General features: G+C 31.7%; 1 protein-coding gene across 2 annotated transcripts; it reads left to right on the plus strand.

Annotated features, from left to right (window-relative positions):
- The first annotated feature begins 10,238 nt into the window (after nt 1-10,238).
- LOC112712558 (spliceosome-associated protein 49) lies at nt 10,239-13,426 on the plus strand. 2 transcript variants are annotated; one of them, XM_025765475.3, is made up of 5 exons: nt 10,239-10,481; nt 11,393-11,519; nt 12,210-12,421; nt 12,761-12,908; nt 13,033-13,426. In XM_025765475.3, exons 2-5 carry the CDS (start codon nt 11,486-11,488, stop codon nt 13,161-13,163), a joined length of 525 nt encoding a protein of 174 aa, XP_025621260.1. In that variant the 5' UTR covers nt 10,239-10,481; nt 11,393-11,485; the 3' UTR covers nt 13,164-13,426. The 2 variants fall into 2 exon arrangements, with proteins under 2 accessions (XP_025621260.1, XP_025621258.1); XM_025765473.3 differs by having other exon boundaries at nt 10,241-10,481; nt 12,746-12,908.
- The last annotated feature ends 7,681 nt before the right edge of the window (nt 13,427-21,107 follow it).

Genomic DNA, 21,107 nt, shown 5'->3' on the forward strand with positions numbered 1-21,107 from the left:
CTTCACCTACGCGTTGCTTTTATAATATATAAACAAGTAATTAACCTCTTCTGGAAATACGTGGTTGAGGGGTAGGCAATGGGTGGCAAACTGGCAATGGTGGGTGAAATATGGATTCAGAATCAAAATCAAACTGAACTATTTTTTAAAAGAAAAAATCAATTTTAGGTACATAAAAATTCAAACCGTGTTACATTTATTTTGTGGTTTGGAATAGAAATCCATTAAATCCAACTCATAACTAGATAGATTCAAATTGAAAATCAAGCGAATAAGATTCGTTTGGAAACACCAAAAAGTTATTTTTTATTTTTTATTTATAAAAAGTTATATTAATAGTGTTTGGTATAATTTTTTAGATAAATTTTTAATTTTTTAAAAAGTTATTTAAGAGTTTTTTAAAAAGATATTTAAAAGCTTTTAAAAAAGTTAAAAAATGTGACTTCTCCTATTTTCAAAAACTATTTTATCACTCCTATTTAATGCACGATTTTAAAACAAGGACTTCTAAAGGGCTGGAAGTGAGCCGAGCTGAACCGAGCTAGACCAAACTTAAACTCGGCTCACCAAAATTGAGCTTGACTCATTAACAATCGAGCATATTTCTTAAGCTTAAACTCAGCTCACCGAAAGCTCACGAGCTGGCTCAAATAATAGAAACATAAACACAAAATCTATAATTTTATATCAATAAATTATAACTTATATATTTTAAAAAATATTTAAAAAGAACAATTTTATATATTGTTTATCTATCAAAAAATATAAATTTTTTATTTATGTCCTATATCAAAATTATATGTAATAAATAAATATAAAATTTTAAATAATTGAGATCATTACTATATATATATATACATAATCGAGCCAGCTTACGAGCTAATGAACTGAGTTTATCCAAGCTCAATCTCGGCTCATTTAATTTATGAGCTTAATTCCAAGCTCAAGTTTGGCTCACCAGCTCACGAGCTTAGCTTATCGAGCTATTAACGAGTCGAGCTTGAGCTCGAGCTGGCTTGACTCACTTCCAGCTCTAAGTCTTCTATAATAACTTTCCAACACAAAATAACTTATTTAAAAGTTGTTATTAATAAAAGTCCTTATATTTTAAACTTCTTTTTCAAAAGAACTTATTTAAGAAATTCAGCCAAATTGGCCCTAAGTATATGTTTGGATCACCGTTTAATTTTGTAAATTTGATTTTGATAAAAAAATATATTTGTGTTAAGATGATCTATGTTTGATAATTTTTATATCAAAATAAATTATAATAAAATAAATATTGTTTGGATTATATTATTTAAAATTATTTTTAGATAAAAAATTATTAAAATAGACATCAACTTAAATAACTTTTGTATATTATCTTATTATTTTAATTTAGATATTTAAATAAATCTTATTAATTAATTTTATAATAAAATTAATATTTACTCACTAAAATAAAAATAACATAAAAATTGATAAAATATATTTTTGATTAAAACAAAAAAAATAAATTTTAGAGAGTACTAAAAATAATAAAACAATTAAATATGTACTTTGATAATGATTGAAATAAATTAGAAAACTAATGAGTTATAATTCAAATGATATATAGTCTCCTCATATTCACCTTAAGAGGTCGCGAATTTTCAGATAAACAACTCACTGACTCGCTTAAATAATCGTAGCTTTAATAAGTGTTAATAAAGTTTAAATTTTGTCTTTTATATGTAATAATTTATTGATTAGTATTAGACTTTTAAATAGAATTTAAATTCATGTTACATTAATCAATAATTTGTCAAATTAAAAACGTTGAAAAATAATTTGTATTTTTCTCTTTGCTAATCTATGAATTTCAATTTTCTTTAACTATTATTAGCCCTGCTTTTTCTTTTGTTTTATTTTGGTTGAACTAAGTTGGTATAGCCGTATAGCTAATGCTGCTTTTAATTTTCTAATTTTCATTTATTTTTCGTTCGAGAACTCATACTTTATAATTTTATTATGTCGTTGATTATTTTGTAGAGTAAATAGTCATTTTTAATTATGAAAGATTTGGATGTTGACAAAACTAATTATAAAAAATTGAAATTAAAATTATATCCATATAAGATAAGTTTCGTTCAACAAAAATGACCAATTATTAAATTTTTGTTCATAATTCTATAAAGAGTAATTACTCAAATTAATCCCCAAGATTTTTAAAATCGAAAATTTTAGTCTCCTAACTTTGAAATACACAAAAAACTATCCCAATTTTAACTCCGACAGACAAATCAATCTCTAGCAATATTTTTCCGTCAATAACAAACGAAAAATACTGATGTGGAGCCCTAGACTAGCACACGGAACAGTTAGTTGTCCAGGTGTGCAAAAAGATAGATTAGTCCTTAGACTTAAACGGCGTCGTTTTAGAAATTGGCCCATGTACAATCTATGTATTTTCCTTTTTTGAAAATCAAAAGACTCAAAACCTACCCTTTCTTCTTCAATTTTCACAGAGAACTGTAACCCCTCTTCAACGTCAAACCTCAGATAATTGCTCACATCATTGCCATCATCCTATTTCATCCGTTTCACCTTCAACCTTCGTCACCCACATTTAACCGTGTCATCCCCAACGTCATCATTCCGTTCGTCGCCGTTACTGTTAGCGCCGAGTAAGATGCAACGAACAAGTGAATGTGACCACTGGAGACTTTCATTGAAAAAGGTTAGAAACTCGTTATTTATTCTTGACTACCATTATAGTAATAGTGATAAGTATTTTATTATTTGGACTAGTGTTTAAAAATTTGTGATGAAATTATTGTAATACTTTATTCATTTTCTCTATTTTGGTTATTATTATGACATAAAACAAAAAAATGAACAAGAAAGTAGGAATTTTTATTGAATGTTGTAGTGGTGCTTGTTTTTAATAAATTATTATGTATTATGTTTAGTGATGGAGAATTTCGTGGTTTTTATATTCCACCATGGTTGAGTCTGACTCTATATTTGAGTATGAGTCAAAAAATTTAGTGACACCATAAAACTCTGAAGATGAAAGAGAGAAGTATGAGTTTTCACAATACAATAAAGCATTAGGGTTTGGAAAGGTTCACTTTGAGTTGGGTATGAAATTTGCAACAATTGAGTCCTTCAAGAATGCTTTGAAGGACCATGTGATATTTGAGGGGAGAAAGATTAGGTATATAAAAAATGATCAAATTAAAGAAGAGTCAGATGTGATTGTGAACACGGGATTGAGAGGATTAAGAAGTCAAGAGAATCCAATAAAGACAAGGATGCGTCTAAAGAGATAGAAGAGTCTAACAAGGACAATGGTAAAGATGTAATTGATGGTGACTTTGGAAATGTTGAAGAGCTTGCAATTGCAGAGGAGGGACATGTAGACGGTGGAAGTGAAGAAACTGCTAAAGAGACAAATAACTCAACTATTGTAGTATCCGAAACAACTCAGACTATCAATCCAAATCCTTGTCCATGGCTTATCTATTGTGCTTGGGATAATCAACACAAGTCATACCAGATCAAGATTTGTGTCCCTAATCATACATGCAACAGAGAGTTTAGGAGTAATATAGCTAATCAGAAGTGGTTTGCCAATAAGTTGAAAAATAGGCTATTTACTCAACCACACATGACATTGAATGAAGCCTATGAACACATAAAAATTGACTATAATATGATGATTAATGGAAAGATGATTTATAGAGCACTTAGAGAAGTCAAAGAGTGTGTTATTGGAAATGAAAAAGCACAATATAGCAAGCTGAGACATTACCTTCTTGAGATTTTGAGGAGTAATCCTGATAGTACTGCACTATTGGGTGTAACACCAATACCTAAATCTCTTCCGATATTCAACAATTTATACATATATCTAGACGCTTGCAAGAGAGGCTTTAAAGCCAGTTGTAGGAAGCTGATTGGGCTTGACGGGTGCTTCCTGAAGGGTTATTTTAGTGGACAACTCTTGTCGGTCGAAGGACAAGATGCGAATAATCACTTTTATGTGATTGCATATGCGGTGGTTGATAGTGAGACAGAAGATAATTGGAAGTGGTTTCATATCTTACTGCAAGAGAACCTTAGAGAACATTACATTCATTGCTGGAATTTCATATTTGATCAGCAAAAGGTCCATTTACTTAATTTTGTTTTAATCCTTATTTAAATTAACAAACAGCATGTTAATCCTCATTTTAAATTAATAAACATTTTAATAAAATGGAGATGTTTGAATTTAGTTTGTGTGTATATGTGGTCGACGGTTATTTTATGTACATGTTGCAATGTAATATCTGTTTCTCTGTGTATATAAGATGTAAAATATATTATATCTAGGTAAATAGTGACATTTAGATATTGTATGGAGCATGGAAAGCTTGAATTTTGTTATTCTTGCAATATTTCTTTTATTTTTTAAGATGGGTTATAATTGTTTTTTTCAGCCTTGGTTGTATATTTGGTTCTATTATAACCTTTGAAGATTTCATCTTGTTTTCTTTTTTGATCTGAGTCAAATTGGTCTTGAGATAGCTGATTCATTATGTAAGATATTAAATTATCTTGTTAATTATTGACAGGGAGATTGAGAAGCTAAAGCTTACTGATATGACTTGTTAAAATAAAAATTTGATATAGTGAATACAACTTTAACCTCTTTGAAATGTGTACTTGTTAAAAAAAATTTATATAGTAAATACAACTTTAGTCTCTTATATTAAAATGTGTACCTGTTAAAATAAATAATTGATATGGTGAATACAACTTCAGTCTCTTATATTGAAATGTGTATGGCCCACGATCCAAGTGACTTATCAATAAACATGTTTTATTATGTTGTGTTCAATAAATATGTTGTACATTGTTGTCACTGTTTTGTGTAGGACCTGTTACCAGCCTTAAAGGAGGTGATGCCGCATGCACATCACCGGAATTGTGTCAGACACATTTGAAAGAATATCAGTAACAGATTCAAGGACAAGTGAGTCAAGAACATGGTTTAGAAATGTGCAAAGTGCACAACTGTTGCAGAGTTCAAGGCAAGCATGGAGAGATTGCAGAGAGTGAATGAAGAGGCATGAGTGTACCTTATGAAATTCTACCCTGCATGCTGGACAAAATACCATTTTAGCCAGGACCTAAGGCTGACAATCTAACCAACAATATTTGTGAAGTTTGGAATGTAAAGATAGTCAACTACCGAGCCAAACCGATTCTCACAATGTGTGAGGAGCTTTTGTGTTACGTTATGAGATGAATGACAAAGTACAAACAGGTGTTACACATATTTGGAGGTACTAACTTGGCTCTTACGCAGCAGAAAAGACTAGACGATATCATCAAGGAGGTGAGTATTGGCACCCAATGTGGGTTGGTGATGACGAGAGGAGAGTATTCGAAGTCCAGTGAGGTACAAAGAAGCTGTGTGTGAACTTGACTCAGAACAAGTGTACATGTAACGCGTGGCAATTGACTAGTAAAAATCTCCAATAATATACTATATTACAATTGTGATAATTGCATATGTTTGTAACAAATTCTCAAATAATGTTAAATTGCAGGTATTTCATGCGTTCATACTTTAGCTGCTATTGCTAAGAGGGGTGACAGGCCTGAAGACTATCTATATCCATTACTGAAAATTGGGGCAACAATGACCACATACCAATCCTACATCCAACTAGTGAATTCAGAAGAGTATTGGGACAAGATTGAAGTTATTCACCCAATTCCACCTAAGTTGAAGAGATCTGTTGGAAGACCAGTTAAGAGAAGAAGGAAGGAGCCATCTGAGAATGAGACAAGTGGTTCAAAGGTAAAAAAGACATTTCGAGTTACATGTTTTAAATGTGGAGAGACTGGACATAACCAGAAAACATGCAAAGGTCCTCCCGTTCTAAATAGAAGATCAACCAACTCAAGAAGAAGTACAAATGCTCAGTCAACTAGTAGAACCACTAACCAAGTAGTAGAAGAGATGCATGTCTCACAATCAGCACCCCAAATGCAGGTAAACCACCATAAATAATGTACTAATTTTTTATTGCGGGGGCTAAATTGGGTTTTTAATGCTTCCATAGGGACTTAGTTGGATATTTAAAAAATCATTGGGGACTTATATGTCTTTTTTTAAATTTCACTAGGATTGACTTGGAATTATATTTGGCTAATTTTTTTATTATTTTAGAATATAGTTGATCATCCTAATCCAACTCAGCCCGCAACTAATACACCAGGTTTTGTGTCTAGTATAGTGAGTAAAATTGGAGTTAAAGATCTGCCATTTGTGTTACTGCACTGTTAGGTTTGTTAACATAGCTTTGTTTACTCTTTCCATATGCTATCTCCTTTATCACAGGGTGCAGCAAATTTTGGAGCAACAATTCCCCAAAGTGCAAGGGTCGAGCAGCCTATCATTAGACCACATTATCTAGCACCAATCCAGTCTAATACTCCACCTCCTATTCCACCACCTAGACCATGTCAAGGCGTCTTGGCAGAAACAATTGCAGCAGCAAGTAAAGGCACTACATAAAGGATGTTCCAGTTTATTCCCAATTACGAGTTCAAGCATCTAAGACAGAAGTGACTGAAGACAAATGATTATGCTTTTTGATGTAATAGTTTGGTTTGTATTTTGGTTAACTCCCTGCTTATCTACTTCTCCGTGTTTTGTCTATATCTAATACCCATTACGGTAGAGGTGAAGTGTTATATCCAAAGGTCCTAACCACTTAGTTAGCCCACACTTATAGCACGGACACCTACATATCTCTTGAGACCTAAACAGTTTCATGTTGAAGACATATGCAACAAACGCACCAACCCCCTAAAAGAATTCAAGTTCTAAACCCCTCGACCACTGTTGTCCCTATCATATATTCACAAACGATAACTTGGAATCATCTTGCAACAAACATCCTAGAATTCATCAAAAAATACAACTTCTTAAAATTTTTAGAAAATTTAGCAGGGTGTCTCCTATAATTAGAATCTCCAACCAAATTCAATTTTTGTTTTCTCACAAACCAAATATGTTTTAAACAATAAAAACAAAATTTTGTCAGAACTTTTCCTTAATATAGAGACATTCACCGAATAAATTTAACAGTTTTCACAGAAAAACAACTGCAACATAAATTAGAGCAAACACGAATTCAATAACACATTAAATCCTAACTGTTCTAGTGCACAACCCCTTATAACTCCATAATTTTCCAGCAAACAAGGATTTCGGGAAGGCGTCTCTACACAAACTTCTCCCACTTCCGTCTTAAAACGCTATCCTAGGTAAAGTAAGTTCGGCATAAAACTTAAACAATTGATTATATTTAGAGATAGAAAACCTACCTAAAACACGGATATACAGAATACTAAAGAAGCAAACTCCAATTGAACTTAGAGAAATAACACCGTCCTAATAAAAAAACTTATTAAAAATTCACAAGGCAAAACTAATTCGTCAAACTAAACAAAGTCTTCCAACAGCTCGAGTACCATTAATCTCACCCTACTTAACCTTACTTAGCTTAATTTAATTTATATTTATATTATTAACATAAGAAATCCCAATCACAAACTTTATTACACTAATCAATAATTTGATAATAAAATACCTAACAAAATTCTAAACGCACAAAAAAATTAGAGAAAAAAAAACTAAAAAAATCAAACCCTAATCACAAATATCATTAAACTAATTTAGTCAATAATATGATAAAATACCTAACAAAATCATAAACTCAAAAAAAAATCTGAAAAAAAAAATTATACCAAATCCTAATCATAAATTTCATTACACTAATTTAATCAATAATTTCATAAACTACTTAATAAAATCCTAAACTCACATAAAAATCTAAAAAAAAAATTGCCGAAATTACCTTTGAAGGTGGCTGCGAGATGGTGGAGGCGTGGTGGTGACAGGAGGCGGCAGTGACCGCGAAAACATCACCAACACCGACGGCAGTGAACACGAACGTGAACAGCGGCGACGTTCCCGACGGCTCCAGCAGTGACCGACACCTCCAGCGATGATAACGTCCAGCGGCGACGGTAGTAGAGGCTTTAGTTGGTGGTGCCGACGCCGGCAGCTTCAGGGAAAAATAGAGGATACAAGAGGAGAGAAGAGAGAGTGTGAGTTCGCAAAAGTGAGGGGGAGGGGGTTTGCATTTAAATTTTACCCTAATTTTATCGCGGAAAACTTCTGACGGTAAATTGCGTAAATGCAGCGTTTCACTAAATCAATATACCAGCGGCTGAATCCGACGGAAGATCCACGGGTAAAGTTGGCACCACTGAAATAAGATTTCGTATCACTAATTACCGTCAGATTTAGTGTTCGAACATAATATCTTACGTTAAGTAATTCGGAAAACTAATTCTAGCTTGTATCCAACGCAAAATCGCCGCTAAATTTGATGCTAATAATTGCCACTAAATCCGACGGTATTTAGCGTGTTTCTTGTAGTGTGGTTACATTAGATATGATAATAACTTTGTCAAAGTTTTGTACGTAGGAGTTAAATATATGACTAATGAGATTGAAAACTAGTTAATTATGAGTAAGCTACTGTTTTTATCCACAAAAATTTTAAACGCTGATAAATTTATCTGCGAAACAACGAAATTGAGTTGTACCCATGAAAGATCAGTTCCGTACAACAAAACTATTTAAACCCTACAAAATTACCTAAAAACTCCTAATTACCCTTCTTAGCCTAACCATCCTAATCCCTAACCCTTTATGGCTTTACCATCATTGAGATTCTTTCCCACCAACTCTCTTCCTCATCTACCATAACCGCTAGTACCACCGTCACCACAATCACTGCCGTCACCTCCTCTTTACCACTACCATCCTCCCCTTTTCTTCATTGGCAAAGTCTTAGCTTCTTTGAAAAATTTATCCTCATGGACAAAGAAACCGAAGACAAAACTCATCGATGAAAATGGATCTATTGTAGTTGGATGCTATGGGAAAAAATCCTCACTCCTGAAGCTGATTTAGCTCAGAAGAGCCTCAATGAAGGTGAAGAGGTGCTGTTGAAACTCCTGAAAGCATTAAAATTTTCAAGATGTTTGAGCCTTGGCTACAGAAAGAAAAAGCAATTTGAGATCAAAAGGGTGCTTTTAAAGGCTATTGAGATGCTTTTGGCAAGTCCAACAGCAATGCAATTAGTGCCACTAAGAAATTGACTTCCGTGGAGATAGGAGGTGGATAAGGAGTAGCTCGGGTTGATGAGGGCTCCCACCTCAACTCCTCTTTCGTTGTCGTTCGCCACTTCCTTTACCATGACAATTCCTTCCTCTCCGACACCAGCTCTACCCTCCTATCGCATTCTACTACAAATTCTTTGTCGTTGGAGTCAGCCATAGCCTTGTTTGCATCACTATCGGCCATTATTATCACTCTCTCGTCTTCTACAACCTTTCTCTCTGTCACTATATTAGCCTCTTGTGACCTTGTCACTACCACTCTCTTTACAGTCTATACTGTCATTATTGCTATCTCTTTTGATTTTCTCAATCAAGATTACAAAGTTGTCAGACTCTCTTGCATGGTTGATAATGAAAATTATCAAATTAAAATAAGTTTTATAATATTTAAGTCTTTGATTAAATTAGTCTTTAATAATTTTATGAAATTAATTATATTGCTTCTAGTATTTGCAGTGAGGATAGAGAGGAAGATAAGGAGTGAGAGAGATTATGGTTAGAAAAAAAGTAATTTAAAAATTTTAAGTAGTTTTTCAGGGTTTAGATAGTTTTATTATTTGGAACCCATCTTTCAAAAATACAACTTTAATTTTATTTTTTCATAGGTAAATTTATAAGCGTTTAAAACTATTATAAATAAAAATGGTAGTTTATTCAAATAATTATTAGATTAATGAATCATATTTGGTAAATAGTAGTACTGAAAAATGAAAACTGAATTTCTAAAATATACTGTATATAAAACCAGTTTTAAAATTATATAATTAGTTTTAATTTTTTAAATCAATTTTAAACTGATTTATTTTTTAAAATTCAGTTTTAGTTTGGTTTACGAAAAGGTGACTTCGTATACTAGAAAATATTTACTTAATTATTAACGGTTAAAAAAATTAAAAGAAAGATAAAATTGAATTAATTTATTTTTTAAAAGTAAAATTAAATAAATTAAATCTTAAAGATAATTAAAAAAATAAAAAAAATAAAAAAAAAACAAAACAACACAGAGACGGAAAAAAGGGGATGTCACGCTGGAAGAGGAAACGGGTCCACGCTCACGTCGCTTCTAGAATAATCTGGTCCTCACTGATTCTTCCTCTTCCAACCTAAGTCACGTGTCTAAAAAATTCCGAACCCTAACCCTATTGCCTAATCCCTAATTCCCCAATCCCTTCGAATTTCTTCTTCAGCTTATGTAAGTTCGTTGCCGCAACCAGCAATCGCACCCCTGAATCTCCGAATGCTGTTTCGCCCTTCAACTGGTACGCAAGCTTCTTTACAATTATTCACTGTTTAGCTCAATTTGGCACTTACTTAGCTGCTTTATATTATAATTATATTGCTGTTACGCCAAGGAAAATATGTAGGAATAGCTTTTGTGATGATTGTTGTTATTTCATTTTTTAGCATATGTGAGAAAGTTAGACTCGGCAAGACTATTAAATTAGCTTCAGTACTCCCTTTTTCTTTTTCTGCACTTTCTCTTCTTCATATAGATTGTTATAGACTTATAACTTGTTTAAGAGCAAGTATATGAGATGTGGCATTTTGTTATTGAATTTTGCTTGGTTATTTTTTCTTCAATACTCTGTTTTCTTAACTTAAAGGAGAAATCTCACTCAAGATTGTAGTTTGTTTGTAGACTTTAGGAATGAAAATATGACTTAGAATTCAGGTTGTTATTATCAGGTAGGGTACCAATCTATAGTGAATTAACATAGATTGAGGGAGGAATGAAATGTATTTGCTTATTTAACCTTGTTAGGTTCCTAAGTATTGAAATTTGTGACCTCAGAATTATTAAAACATATTGTCGACCTATAAATAAAGCCTTTTTCTTAGAGCTTTGTGCTTTGTAGTTTGTACCCTGAGATCTTGTAAAAGATCTCATAATCTAGATTCAGAATTTCGTTTATTCTTCCTGTATTTGATGTGCTTACTTAAAAATAAAATTTAAAGGGAAAAAAAACTTTTTCTCCCATAATTTTTATGAGAATAGATTGCAGAAATTCTATTAATGTTATATGCAACATTATTTATTTATTTGAACTTCAGTGTGCTGCCTGCAATGATCAAACTCTTTGTTTACTTTACTGATTGCTAAAATCTTGAATACAACTTAAGTCTCTATTAAGAATTTGGTGTTCCCTTTTTTATTTATTTTTTCCTCCAGGTTGTGTGGTATTATTTCGCTGCTGGTTCACTTCTTGTGCTAAATTTTGAGGTTCCCGTGTGCCAGGGCTTGGCATTATATCTAGATACAGTTATGTCCGGCAATACTAATTGCACTGTTTACATAGGTGAGCTCACTAATTTTCCTTCTCTTCAATCTCTTCTGCATCTTTGCACCCAATCTGTTGTGAAATAGGTTGCCTGAGTGTGGCTTTTTGAAAATGTCATTCTTGATTAAAGTGAGATAACTTTTCCATTTGGAAATACATGGGACTTGTGTGTCATTTATGTACTCAACAATAATGCATTTGGCAGGAGATTTTGTTGGGTTTGTGTCACTGTGGAAAATTAACTGACAGTTGGTTAGAAGCTTGCTTGCTCAAATGCCCTCCATACTTGTTTACATCTTGATATGTTTCTCTTTTGATGAGTGGACGATTTGTTTTACGAAGTTTTTTTCTGACACTTTCCTATAAAATGCATTATATCTCCTTTCTCTTTTAGTTTGTTAAGTTATTAATCTATGTAGAAAAGTCAATCAATTAATGCAAATGATTCTATAATAAACATGCTTCCCAAATTATGTTTGGATGATCTGTTGTGCAATACAGTGTGACAATGGAAAATTATTTCTGTTATTCATAGTTACACTCAACATCTACAGTTGTGTGCCATGTTTATGCACTTTTTCATACAATCTTGTCTGTCATATATGCTTTTTCTGTTCTCAATAGTTAGGTTTGATTGATGCTGTTTATATGTTTTTTTGTTTTACTAAAATGAGTTTTTAACATAACAATGTCTACTATTTGACTCAGGTAATCTGGATGAGAGGGTCACAGACAGAGTCTTGTATGATATTTTAATTCAAGCAGGACGAGTGGTAGATTTACATATTCCTAAAGATAAGGAATCAGAAAAACCGAAAGGCTTTGCCTTTGCAGAATATGAAACTGAGGAGATTGCGGATTATGCTGTCAAGCTTTTCTCAGGCCTTGTAACACTCTACAACAGAACACTGAAGTTTGCGGTGCGTTCTTGACATCTATGGTTTATATGTGTGGTGCCCTGGATGTTCTCAATCGCTATTAGCAATCATTAAATGTAAATTTGGCTTTGTTTTTTTTTTTTAAAGTTCACGACTCTATTATGTATCAGCATAGTATAGGCTGTAGCTGGATATAATTTATGCATTTTGGATGCATCCATTTCTGAAACCATTCTTTGGGCCATCATATAACATGTTTGAATAGTTTTGTACATAGACTGGTGAACCATGCAGTAAAATAATAAATTCAAATTTTATAATGTAGTTATTTGTCCTGGTGTCGGGCTATGTTAATAATTTGCACAGTCTACTAAAAAACAGATATCTGGGAGAGATAAAACCCCTAACGGTTCTGCTGGAGTTACACCAACATCAAATTCTTCTCAAAGATCAAGGCCTTATCCAGTGCCGTTTAATAACTCAGAATCTGATAAGCTATCAGCACATGACCGTTTTTCGGATTATGCAGGTAACACCTGCTTTCGCTCACTCTCATTGGTTTCTTGTCAGCATTGTCGTTTCAGTCACTAGAAGTTAATAATTTGCTTGCTGAACAATTGATTTTGTATTTAATTTTTCACACCCAACGCCAGCTCCTCGTCGCCGTGTAACTGACCTACCTAGTGGGCATGGATCTTACAACAGTGGCCATGATTTTGGGTTCAGCCGTAGAGCTTTTGGGGCAACATTGGACAGCATAAGTGGTTCTAGGTCTCGCCGCTAGGATAGAAGCTAATCCCTTTAACCCATCTTAGTAGCTTGCTAATATCTTAAAAGATCAGTGAGAGATTAAGGTTTCCTTAAACAAGTAGTCTTATATCTTAGTGGAATGTAAATGGGATTGTTCAATTATATATTGGAATGCAGATGCTTTAAGCACTGCCATTGTTGTAGCTGTTGTACCTATGTACTTTATCCAGGTGGAATTAGTGCTTATGAAATTGGATGATTTTAATACCATACTTCTTTTGGAAGAATAGTTCTGAAGATTACTGGTTTCCTGTGAATGAATGAATGACCTGGGCATTTGCTTGATTAGGGAAACTATCCAGTGTTTCTTTTAATAAAGCTTGATGTATTCAATTGAAATTGATGTGTGGTATGGTTTACCTGGATCAATGTCCAATGAATGGTCATCTGCTATATTATTATACACTATTAGTATGATATGGTATGCTTCAGATTTTTGAAATAAAAGTTAGTCGTATATTTAATTGAATGAGTATACATAGTTCTAGGAAGCAAAGTAACCTGTCTAGGTGGAATCCACCACCTTTTTCTTTATCTAAAGATTTGCAATGTTTCCTAAGATATTTTCTTTAACAATCAATACTTTTTAGCAATTGCAGTGCCCCTTGATCATTGTTTATGACTTTATGTGCAATCAGTGAGTTGGGCTGCGCATCATTGACCCCTTACATTTGGTGGGCTAATTTTTTTATTATTGGTTGATATTTGGTGAAATTATTGCAGAAAATGGAGGTAGTGATTACTGCCGAAAGCGAAAATAATTTTTTTTTCGAAAAGCAAAAAATGGAGGGGGCGAATTGATGTATGGTGAAGGCGATTTCATGTATAGTGGGAGCGATTTGTAAGAAAAAACAAAAAATTCAAATGTGAGTGGGTATAAATAAGTTAGGAGATATTTTTATATTGGATTGATAATGGTGTTTTTCTTTATCATAAATTGTTAAGTTGTTAATCTTAAATGTGGTACTATTTAATTTTGGACCATTTAAGGTCGACATTTGGTTAGTTTGGGTAACAAAAATATCCGGTCGCATTTGGCAGATGAAACCCAATTAGGTTAGAGATTCTCCCCCTAGAAATTCTCGGGAATCTGGGTACCTTTTATTCTTTTTATATTTTAATATAAAAGTAAAAATTTGGCTTTTTTTTAATATTAAAAAAATTTTGGTGTAGTACTCGATTATTGAATTTTTCAATTATTGAATTTGTAATTTTTGTAAAATTATGAGATTGGATAATATGCTCCATGCATATTGATAATATGTCTTCCTAGTATGGTATATATTTTTTTTTTTTTTGATGATATAGTATGGTATATTTTAATACGCTTTCAGCGTATTGTCCCGCTTCCATAATTTAAAAAAAAAACGAAAACATTTCTACTATTTTAATTTTTTAAATTTTAAAATAAAAAATAAAAGGAAGCTGGATTAAATTATAGTTGATTTTTTAGATTTTTTCTTTTAAAAAATACTACAAAATTTAATAACTGGGTATTACGCCATAATTTCACCCTATCTAAAAAAATAAACGGTAAAATCCACCCAGTGAAACTGCAATTGAGATTTATGTTCTCGTCATTAGATGATGGTAAGTTAATAAGATATACTTAGCCTCCTGCAAATATTATTAAAAACATGTGCAAAAGCAGGAGAAATTAATGAGGTAAAGAAAATGGTAGAGAAATATGCAGTCTACGTTCGACATTTGGATTTGTATCTAAATCAAAATGACCTTCCCTAGTTAACGGCTATTGCATAACTAAGCAAACCGACGCATGCCTACGAAAGAACAATAATATTTTGTTAAGATTTCTTTTTAATAAATGACTTCTAAGACTTTGAGAATTGCACTATCTTTTTTGGCGACAAATATCATCCCCAATTCTCATCAATTCCTCATTATTTCTAAAGTGATGTTATTAAAAGTTAATTTTGTTTCTTGACACCTCAAAAAGAAAAGTAATAAATAAAGTTAATTTTGTTTACATAGTTTATAGTTCTATTATTTTTAAAGAAAAAGTCTAAGATTCAGTACTTTTATTAAAATTTAGGTAGCATTTAATTAATAAAAAAAGTGAATAATTTCATACTATTAAATATAATTTTATACTATTAAAAATATTAATAATAACTAATTAATAATTATAAATTATAAAATATGTGGACTCTCTAGCACTACTCATCTTTAAATTATCAAGAAAAGTGTATGAGTATCTCTAATATATTATCTGTGCAAAATTATTATTTTTTATGCTTAGAATTTACTAATTTAGAAAATAACTCGAGGTTGAGAGTTGAGACACAAGACAAAGTGGCTAATGTTTTTTTGTAAGAATAAAATTGATTTTAAATGCATCATTGAAGGTAAAAAAGTGTCTTAGTTTTGCGGGATTAGATTTTTTTTTCACTTGAATGGATAAAGTGGGATCTTTTATTATATATTTTATAAAAGATCAAAAGAAAATATAAAAAAATTAAAAAATTAAAAATTACATTTTACATCTTCCATAAAAAAAAATTATGAGGGTACATTCCCAGATGAAAAGAAAAAAGAAGGGTGTTGAACGACCAGGGTATGTGCCAAAATTTGGTCAATGGTCTTTTTATGGCAGGCCATTTTAGCTGGAGAAAATACCTTAGATGGAAAATAAAGAAAGGGAACATAGAAAATAGAACCTTGCAACATACACAATCAGACCCTACCCTATCTGAAGCTAAAAATATTCTACCTACTCCAACCAGAGAAATAATAATATTATTATTATTATATAGTAACTACAAACTAATAAATAAGCATGAATCTTAGTTGACAAAGAGTTATACTAGTTTAACCAGATGTTTAAGTTTAATAAGTTCTACAAATGTACAATTATATTAAAAATTCAACGGTTAAATCCAAAACTTAACGCTTAAATGTCATCTTTTTTATATCATGATAATTAATTCTAATTAAAAATAAACTAACAAATTAATTATCGACTTAGCAAAAGTGTGGTAGTTAGATAATTAATTTTAAAAAATGATATTTTAATAATAAATTTTGAAAAATATAGTACATTAGTAATTGAGCTACGACTAAATCTGTTTTGGTCCAGTTCACTAAGAATTTAGATTTAATCGCAAGCTACTGGCCTGAACCAAGAGGAGACCTGCACATCAACTCCTTTTTTTCAGGAATCTGGATAGGTGGTCGAAGCTTCCAAGCTATTGGGTCTACTCACAAGGGATCCACTTAAATACAGAGTATAAAAAGGAGGGACCTATCCTCCCAAAGATACGTCACATTTTTAACCTTGATTAACTGTCTCTTAATACGGACACTGACTTTGACGTCAGAATGTCTTTGCAGATGACCCTACCCGCCGTCCAATCAACATTGTAGCCAGATTTCGCCCTCCAACTCGTGTTCAAGTCCCGCTCTTCTTCGCATCTGCTCAGACATCACTCAATCCGATCCGTGAAGAACCCGAGCAGACGAACAAAACCAATCTTATATCTAATCTTGTATGAGAATTGAGTTTATGAGTCCCACAACAAGAAATTAATGGTATAAAAATATAATGTCTAAATTTAAATATAAAATTAGAGGCCCCTTCAAGTGTGGTAGGAGGATACATCATGGTTCACATGCAAAAAGGAATAGTAGTTGCTGATGAGTCATGACAAGAAGATGCAAAACAATGAGTGATGATGTGAGCATTACTCAAGCAAGATCAAGATATTCAAAAAATGGGGTCACCTTTGTTGAACCATTCCATTCAATAGAGGTATACACCAAGTTTGGGGTAAAAGGGGTAGCCAGCAAAGACCTTAAGTTATATATTATGGTTTTCAATTTTTCAAAAGTCCACTTTTTCTTAGGAGTAAAGCCTGCTTAACTTTTTCCCAAGATCTGATTTTGCACTTTCTTGAACGCTTCATTCTTCTTTAATGTGTTGAAGAATGTGGAGACATATACTTTACTTGGTAGCAGGAATTGGGTTCTCAAGGATAAGATTTACATTATCCAACTCATTGCTGACTGTGTATCTTCCATTCCCCAAAATTATAAATATAATATCCTGTTTTTCTTTCAATTTTCTAATAGGTTTTGTTATCTTGTATTCTAAAATATATATTAAGTAAAATTTTTACTTTAATAAATATATTAAAAATCAAATGTTATATACTTTTATAAAAATTTTTAATTAATAGCACTAGCATGTATGTTTAAGGATACATGTTAGTTAAAATAATTTTCAATTAACATAATATTTATAATTATAATTGTGTAGAAAAACGATCGAATCATTTACTAATAAATAAATCGCCCGTATTTCATAATGCAAATTTAATTCTCATTGTTAGTATAAGATTATTTTAATAAAAGATTTTGCTATAATATGCTCTAAGAATATAGGTTAAGCATATTATAAAAAATTATTTTAATAATATTTATTATTTCTATGCATTGAAAACGTAAAAAAAATGTAATAAATAATATTAAAATATTTTTTTATGATATGCTTAACTTAATGACACAAAAGAGCAAAATCCTTTAATAAATGATCTATAAATATTTAGAAGGTCTAAAAATATATTTTTACAGATGTTAGAAATAACTAAATTTTTGTTTTTTTTTGTTTGATCTTCTTTGAAAAAATTTACACGGTCATTGTAATGTGAATATTTTGGTCTTCCTTAAAAGTGGGAACTCAGAGATGAGACATACCTACACGTTTCCAGCAAACAAGGTTGGATTTTTATATTCCCCCAATTACAAAGTTTGGATAAACAACTCACGTTATGAATTTATTATTGAATAAATTAATAAGATTTTATATAATATTTTGGGTAAAAATATTTAAGTATTTGAGAATAAGAAAATAAATCATTAGATTATAATTCAGGTATTTTTTTAAATAATTTTCATCGTTTTTATGTACTATGAAATAATATGCACAAATAAATTTATTTTAAATTTGTATAGCGACGTAAATAGGTTTTATACCAAGAATAACATTCCTACTACAAACCGTGTATTCTTTTTTAAATAATTTTCCAACTAACTTTTTTGACGAATCAACTGAAAAACTTTTGTTTATTTGATTCTTAATATTGTCAAAGTTATCATTGAATTCAAATCCTTCGTAACTTTTTGTTTCAAACAAACCTTAAAAGATATAATTAAAGGATTTGCTAAAGATATTTATTAAAGTTATTTAAAATAGATAGCTATTCACCGAGAGAGAGAGAGAGAGAGAGAGAGAGAGAGAGAGAGAGAGAGAGAGAGAGAGAGAGAGAGAGAGAGAGAGAGAGAGAGAGAGAGAGAGAGAGAGAGAGAGAGAGAGAGACTGTATTAGGAAAACAACCAAAGCAATATATACTTTGACCGTTAATTAAATTAACTTCTTATAGGCATTGCATCAATGATAAGTAAACCTTCTTATATAGTTATATGTTTTGGATTTGTGGATAGACTAACTTACTAATAACTTTTAACTATTTGATTATATAGTAATTAATTAATAAAGGACTTCCAATATCCAAATCAACTAAAATTCCCATTTTTGACTCTTCCGAGTCGAATAATAATGAAAAAAAATTCGCACATTTATGGGGGCAGTTTGAATAAATAATTTAATTAATATCTTTTGAAAAAAAAATAAATATAAGAATTTATATTAAAAATATATTATAAATAAATTATTTTATATTTTATTTTTTTAGTTATAAAATTATTTATTTTAAAATTGCAGTGATAGATAGCTTTTCGAATAAAAAATATCACTTTTTTATTTTTTCCTAAATATTTTAAATAATTTTTAAAAAATTTATAAGTTAACTTTAAAAATTATACCAAATAATAATACGTAATTTTTTATAATTTAAAAAGAAAAAAAAAAGGATAACTTCCAGATCTTCTCAAGCGGATCTAATTCTTAAGGTGGAGTTGCAACGAAGGAATTTATACTTATTAGTCTCTGTAATGTGATCTACAAGGTTCTCACTAAAGTCTTGGTCAACAGACTTCGGCCTTATCTTTCAGATATTGTTGGCCCTCTTCAAGGGGGGTTTATCTCAAGAAGAGGAGTTCCAGACAATATCATTAAAGCACAGGAGATTTTTCATTTCATGAAAAAGACTAAGTCGAAGAAAGGAACCTTGGCGTTTAAAATTGACTTAGAGAAAGCTTATGATAAAGTCGATTAGAGGTTTCTGAATCAAACACTCGTGAAATTCGGTTTTTCTATCCCTACAGTCAAACTAATCATGAGCTATGTCACTTCATCCTCATTGTCTATTATCTGGAATGGTGATAGATTGAATAGTTTTAATCCTCGTCGGGGTCTTCGGCAAGGTGATCCTATGTCACTATATTTTTTTGTGTTGTGTATGGAGAGATTATCCTGCTTGATTAGCCACCAAGTTGATATGGGCCGGTGGAAGCCGGTTGTTATTTCTAGAGGGGGTCCGAGAATATCACATATCATATTTGCCGATGATTTGCTTCTCTTCTATAAAGCGGAGAAGCGTCAAGTCCAAAATGTGATGGTAGAATTGGAGAGTTTCTGTAAAATTTCTGGGATGAAGATTAATTTAGAGAAATCTAAAGTGTTATGCTCCCGTAATGTTTCTACAACAAGAAAATAACTCTTTATTGGGGTGTCATCCATCAGATTAGTCCAAAACTTAGGTAAATATCTTAGGATTATTCTTAGTCATGCTAGGATGATTGGAGCATCTTTCAATAAGGTTTTTGATAACATATGAGAAAGATTAGCCAGTTGAAAAGGGCGTTTGCTCAACAAAGCGGATAGGCTCTGTTTGATCAATTTGGCTGTGACTACTATTCCTACCTACCGCATGCAAGTCTCTCTATTTTCCAAAGGAATAACAAACTTTATAGCATCCATAATGAGGACTTTTCTTTAAAAAGGCCATGCCAATAGTTGGGGACTAAATCTTGTTAGCCGGAAGATGTTGGTCACCTCAAAGAAGTTTGGTGGTCTGGAAATTAGAGATTCGTTTTGTGTTAATGTTACTCTTTTTGGTAAGCTAGTTTGGCAATTATTTCATCATAGGTTCAGCTGCTGGCAGATAAATACAGTTGTTCTTTGGGTGACTAGTTCAACCACTCAGCATCTAAAGGATCTTATGTTTGGAAGAGTCTATGTAAAACTTGGGATATTCTGAAGGATGATTTTAAATGGTGTATTGGAGATTTGGATCAGAATTTTTGGTATTCTAAATGAAAGAAAAAGGGAAAACTTTGTAATGAGATAGATTATGTTCATATTTCTTATTCGGATTTTTGGATTTTAATTCGGATGTGCAAGCGGGTTCAGTGGTAGGCTAGATTTGGTCTGGGGAGGTGTCTAAGGTTTATGATGCTCGTAATGGCTATCTTTGGCTTTGCAAGAATGTGTTTATATGGGAGGAAAGAGGAAATTAGTTTTGGCTTTGGCGTCAATTTGTTCTAGAAAAGATTAAATTATTGGCTTGGCTTTGTCTTCGAGAAGAACTGCCCACTGCTGTTTTTCGTTTCAGAAGAGGCCTAACTCTTTCAGATAGTTGTCCCAGTTATTTGATTTGCAAAAAAAACAATTTCTTATTGTATTAGGAATTGTCCAAAAACCAAGCTTGTTTGGCAGTCTCTGGAGATTTCCTATCACCCTATAGATTTGAAGAATTGGTTCTTGTTCTACAGCAAAGAACATCCTTTTAGATTCTTTTCTGATCTTTGGTGGATTTAGAAGTTAGGAATAATGAGATTTTTAATCACCAGGAGCCTTGGACACCCTTTAAGGTGGCTCGTATAGCATTAGCCTTGGAGAAAGAGCTTCATAATGTTTTTGAATTACAACGAGTTTCTATTCCATCTATGATTAGTTGCTCTTGGGTTTTCCTTTAATTGAGTACTTTTAAGATCAATT

The sequence above is a fragment of the Arachis hypogaea genome, chromosome 9 (genome assembly GCF_003086295.3).
Source record: "Arachis hypogaea cultivar Tifrunner chromosome 9, arahy.Tifrunner.gnm2.J5K5, whole genome shotgun sequence".
NCBI classification, from domain to species: domain Eukaryota; kingdom Viridiplantae; phylum Streptophyta; class Magnoliopsida; order Fabales; family Fabaceae; genus Arachis; species Arachis hypogaea.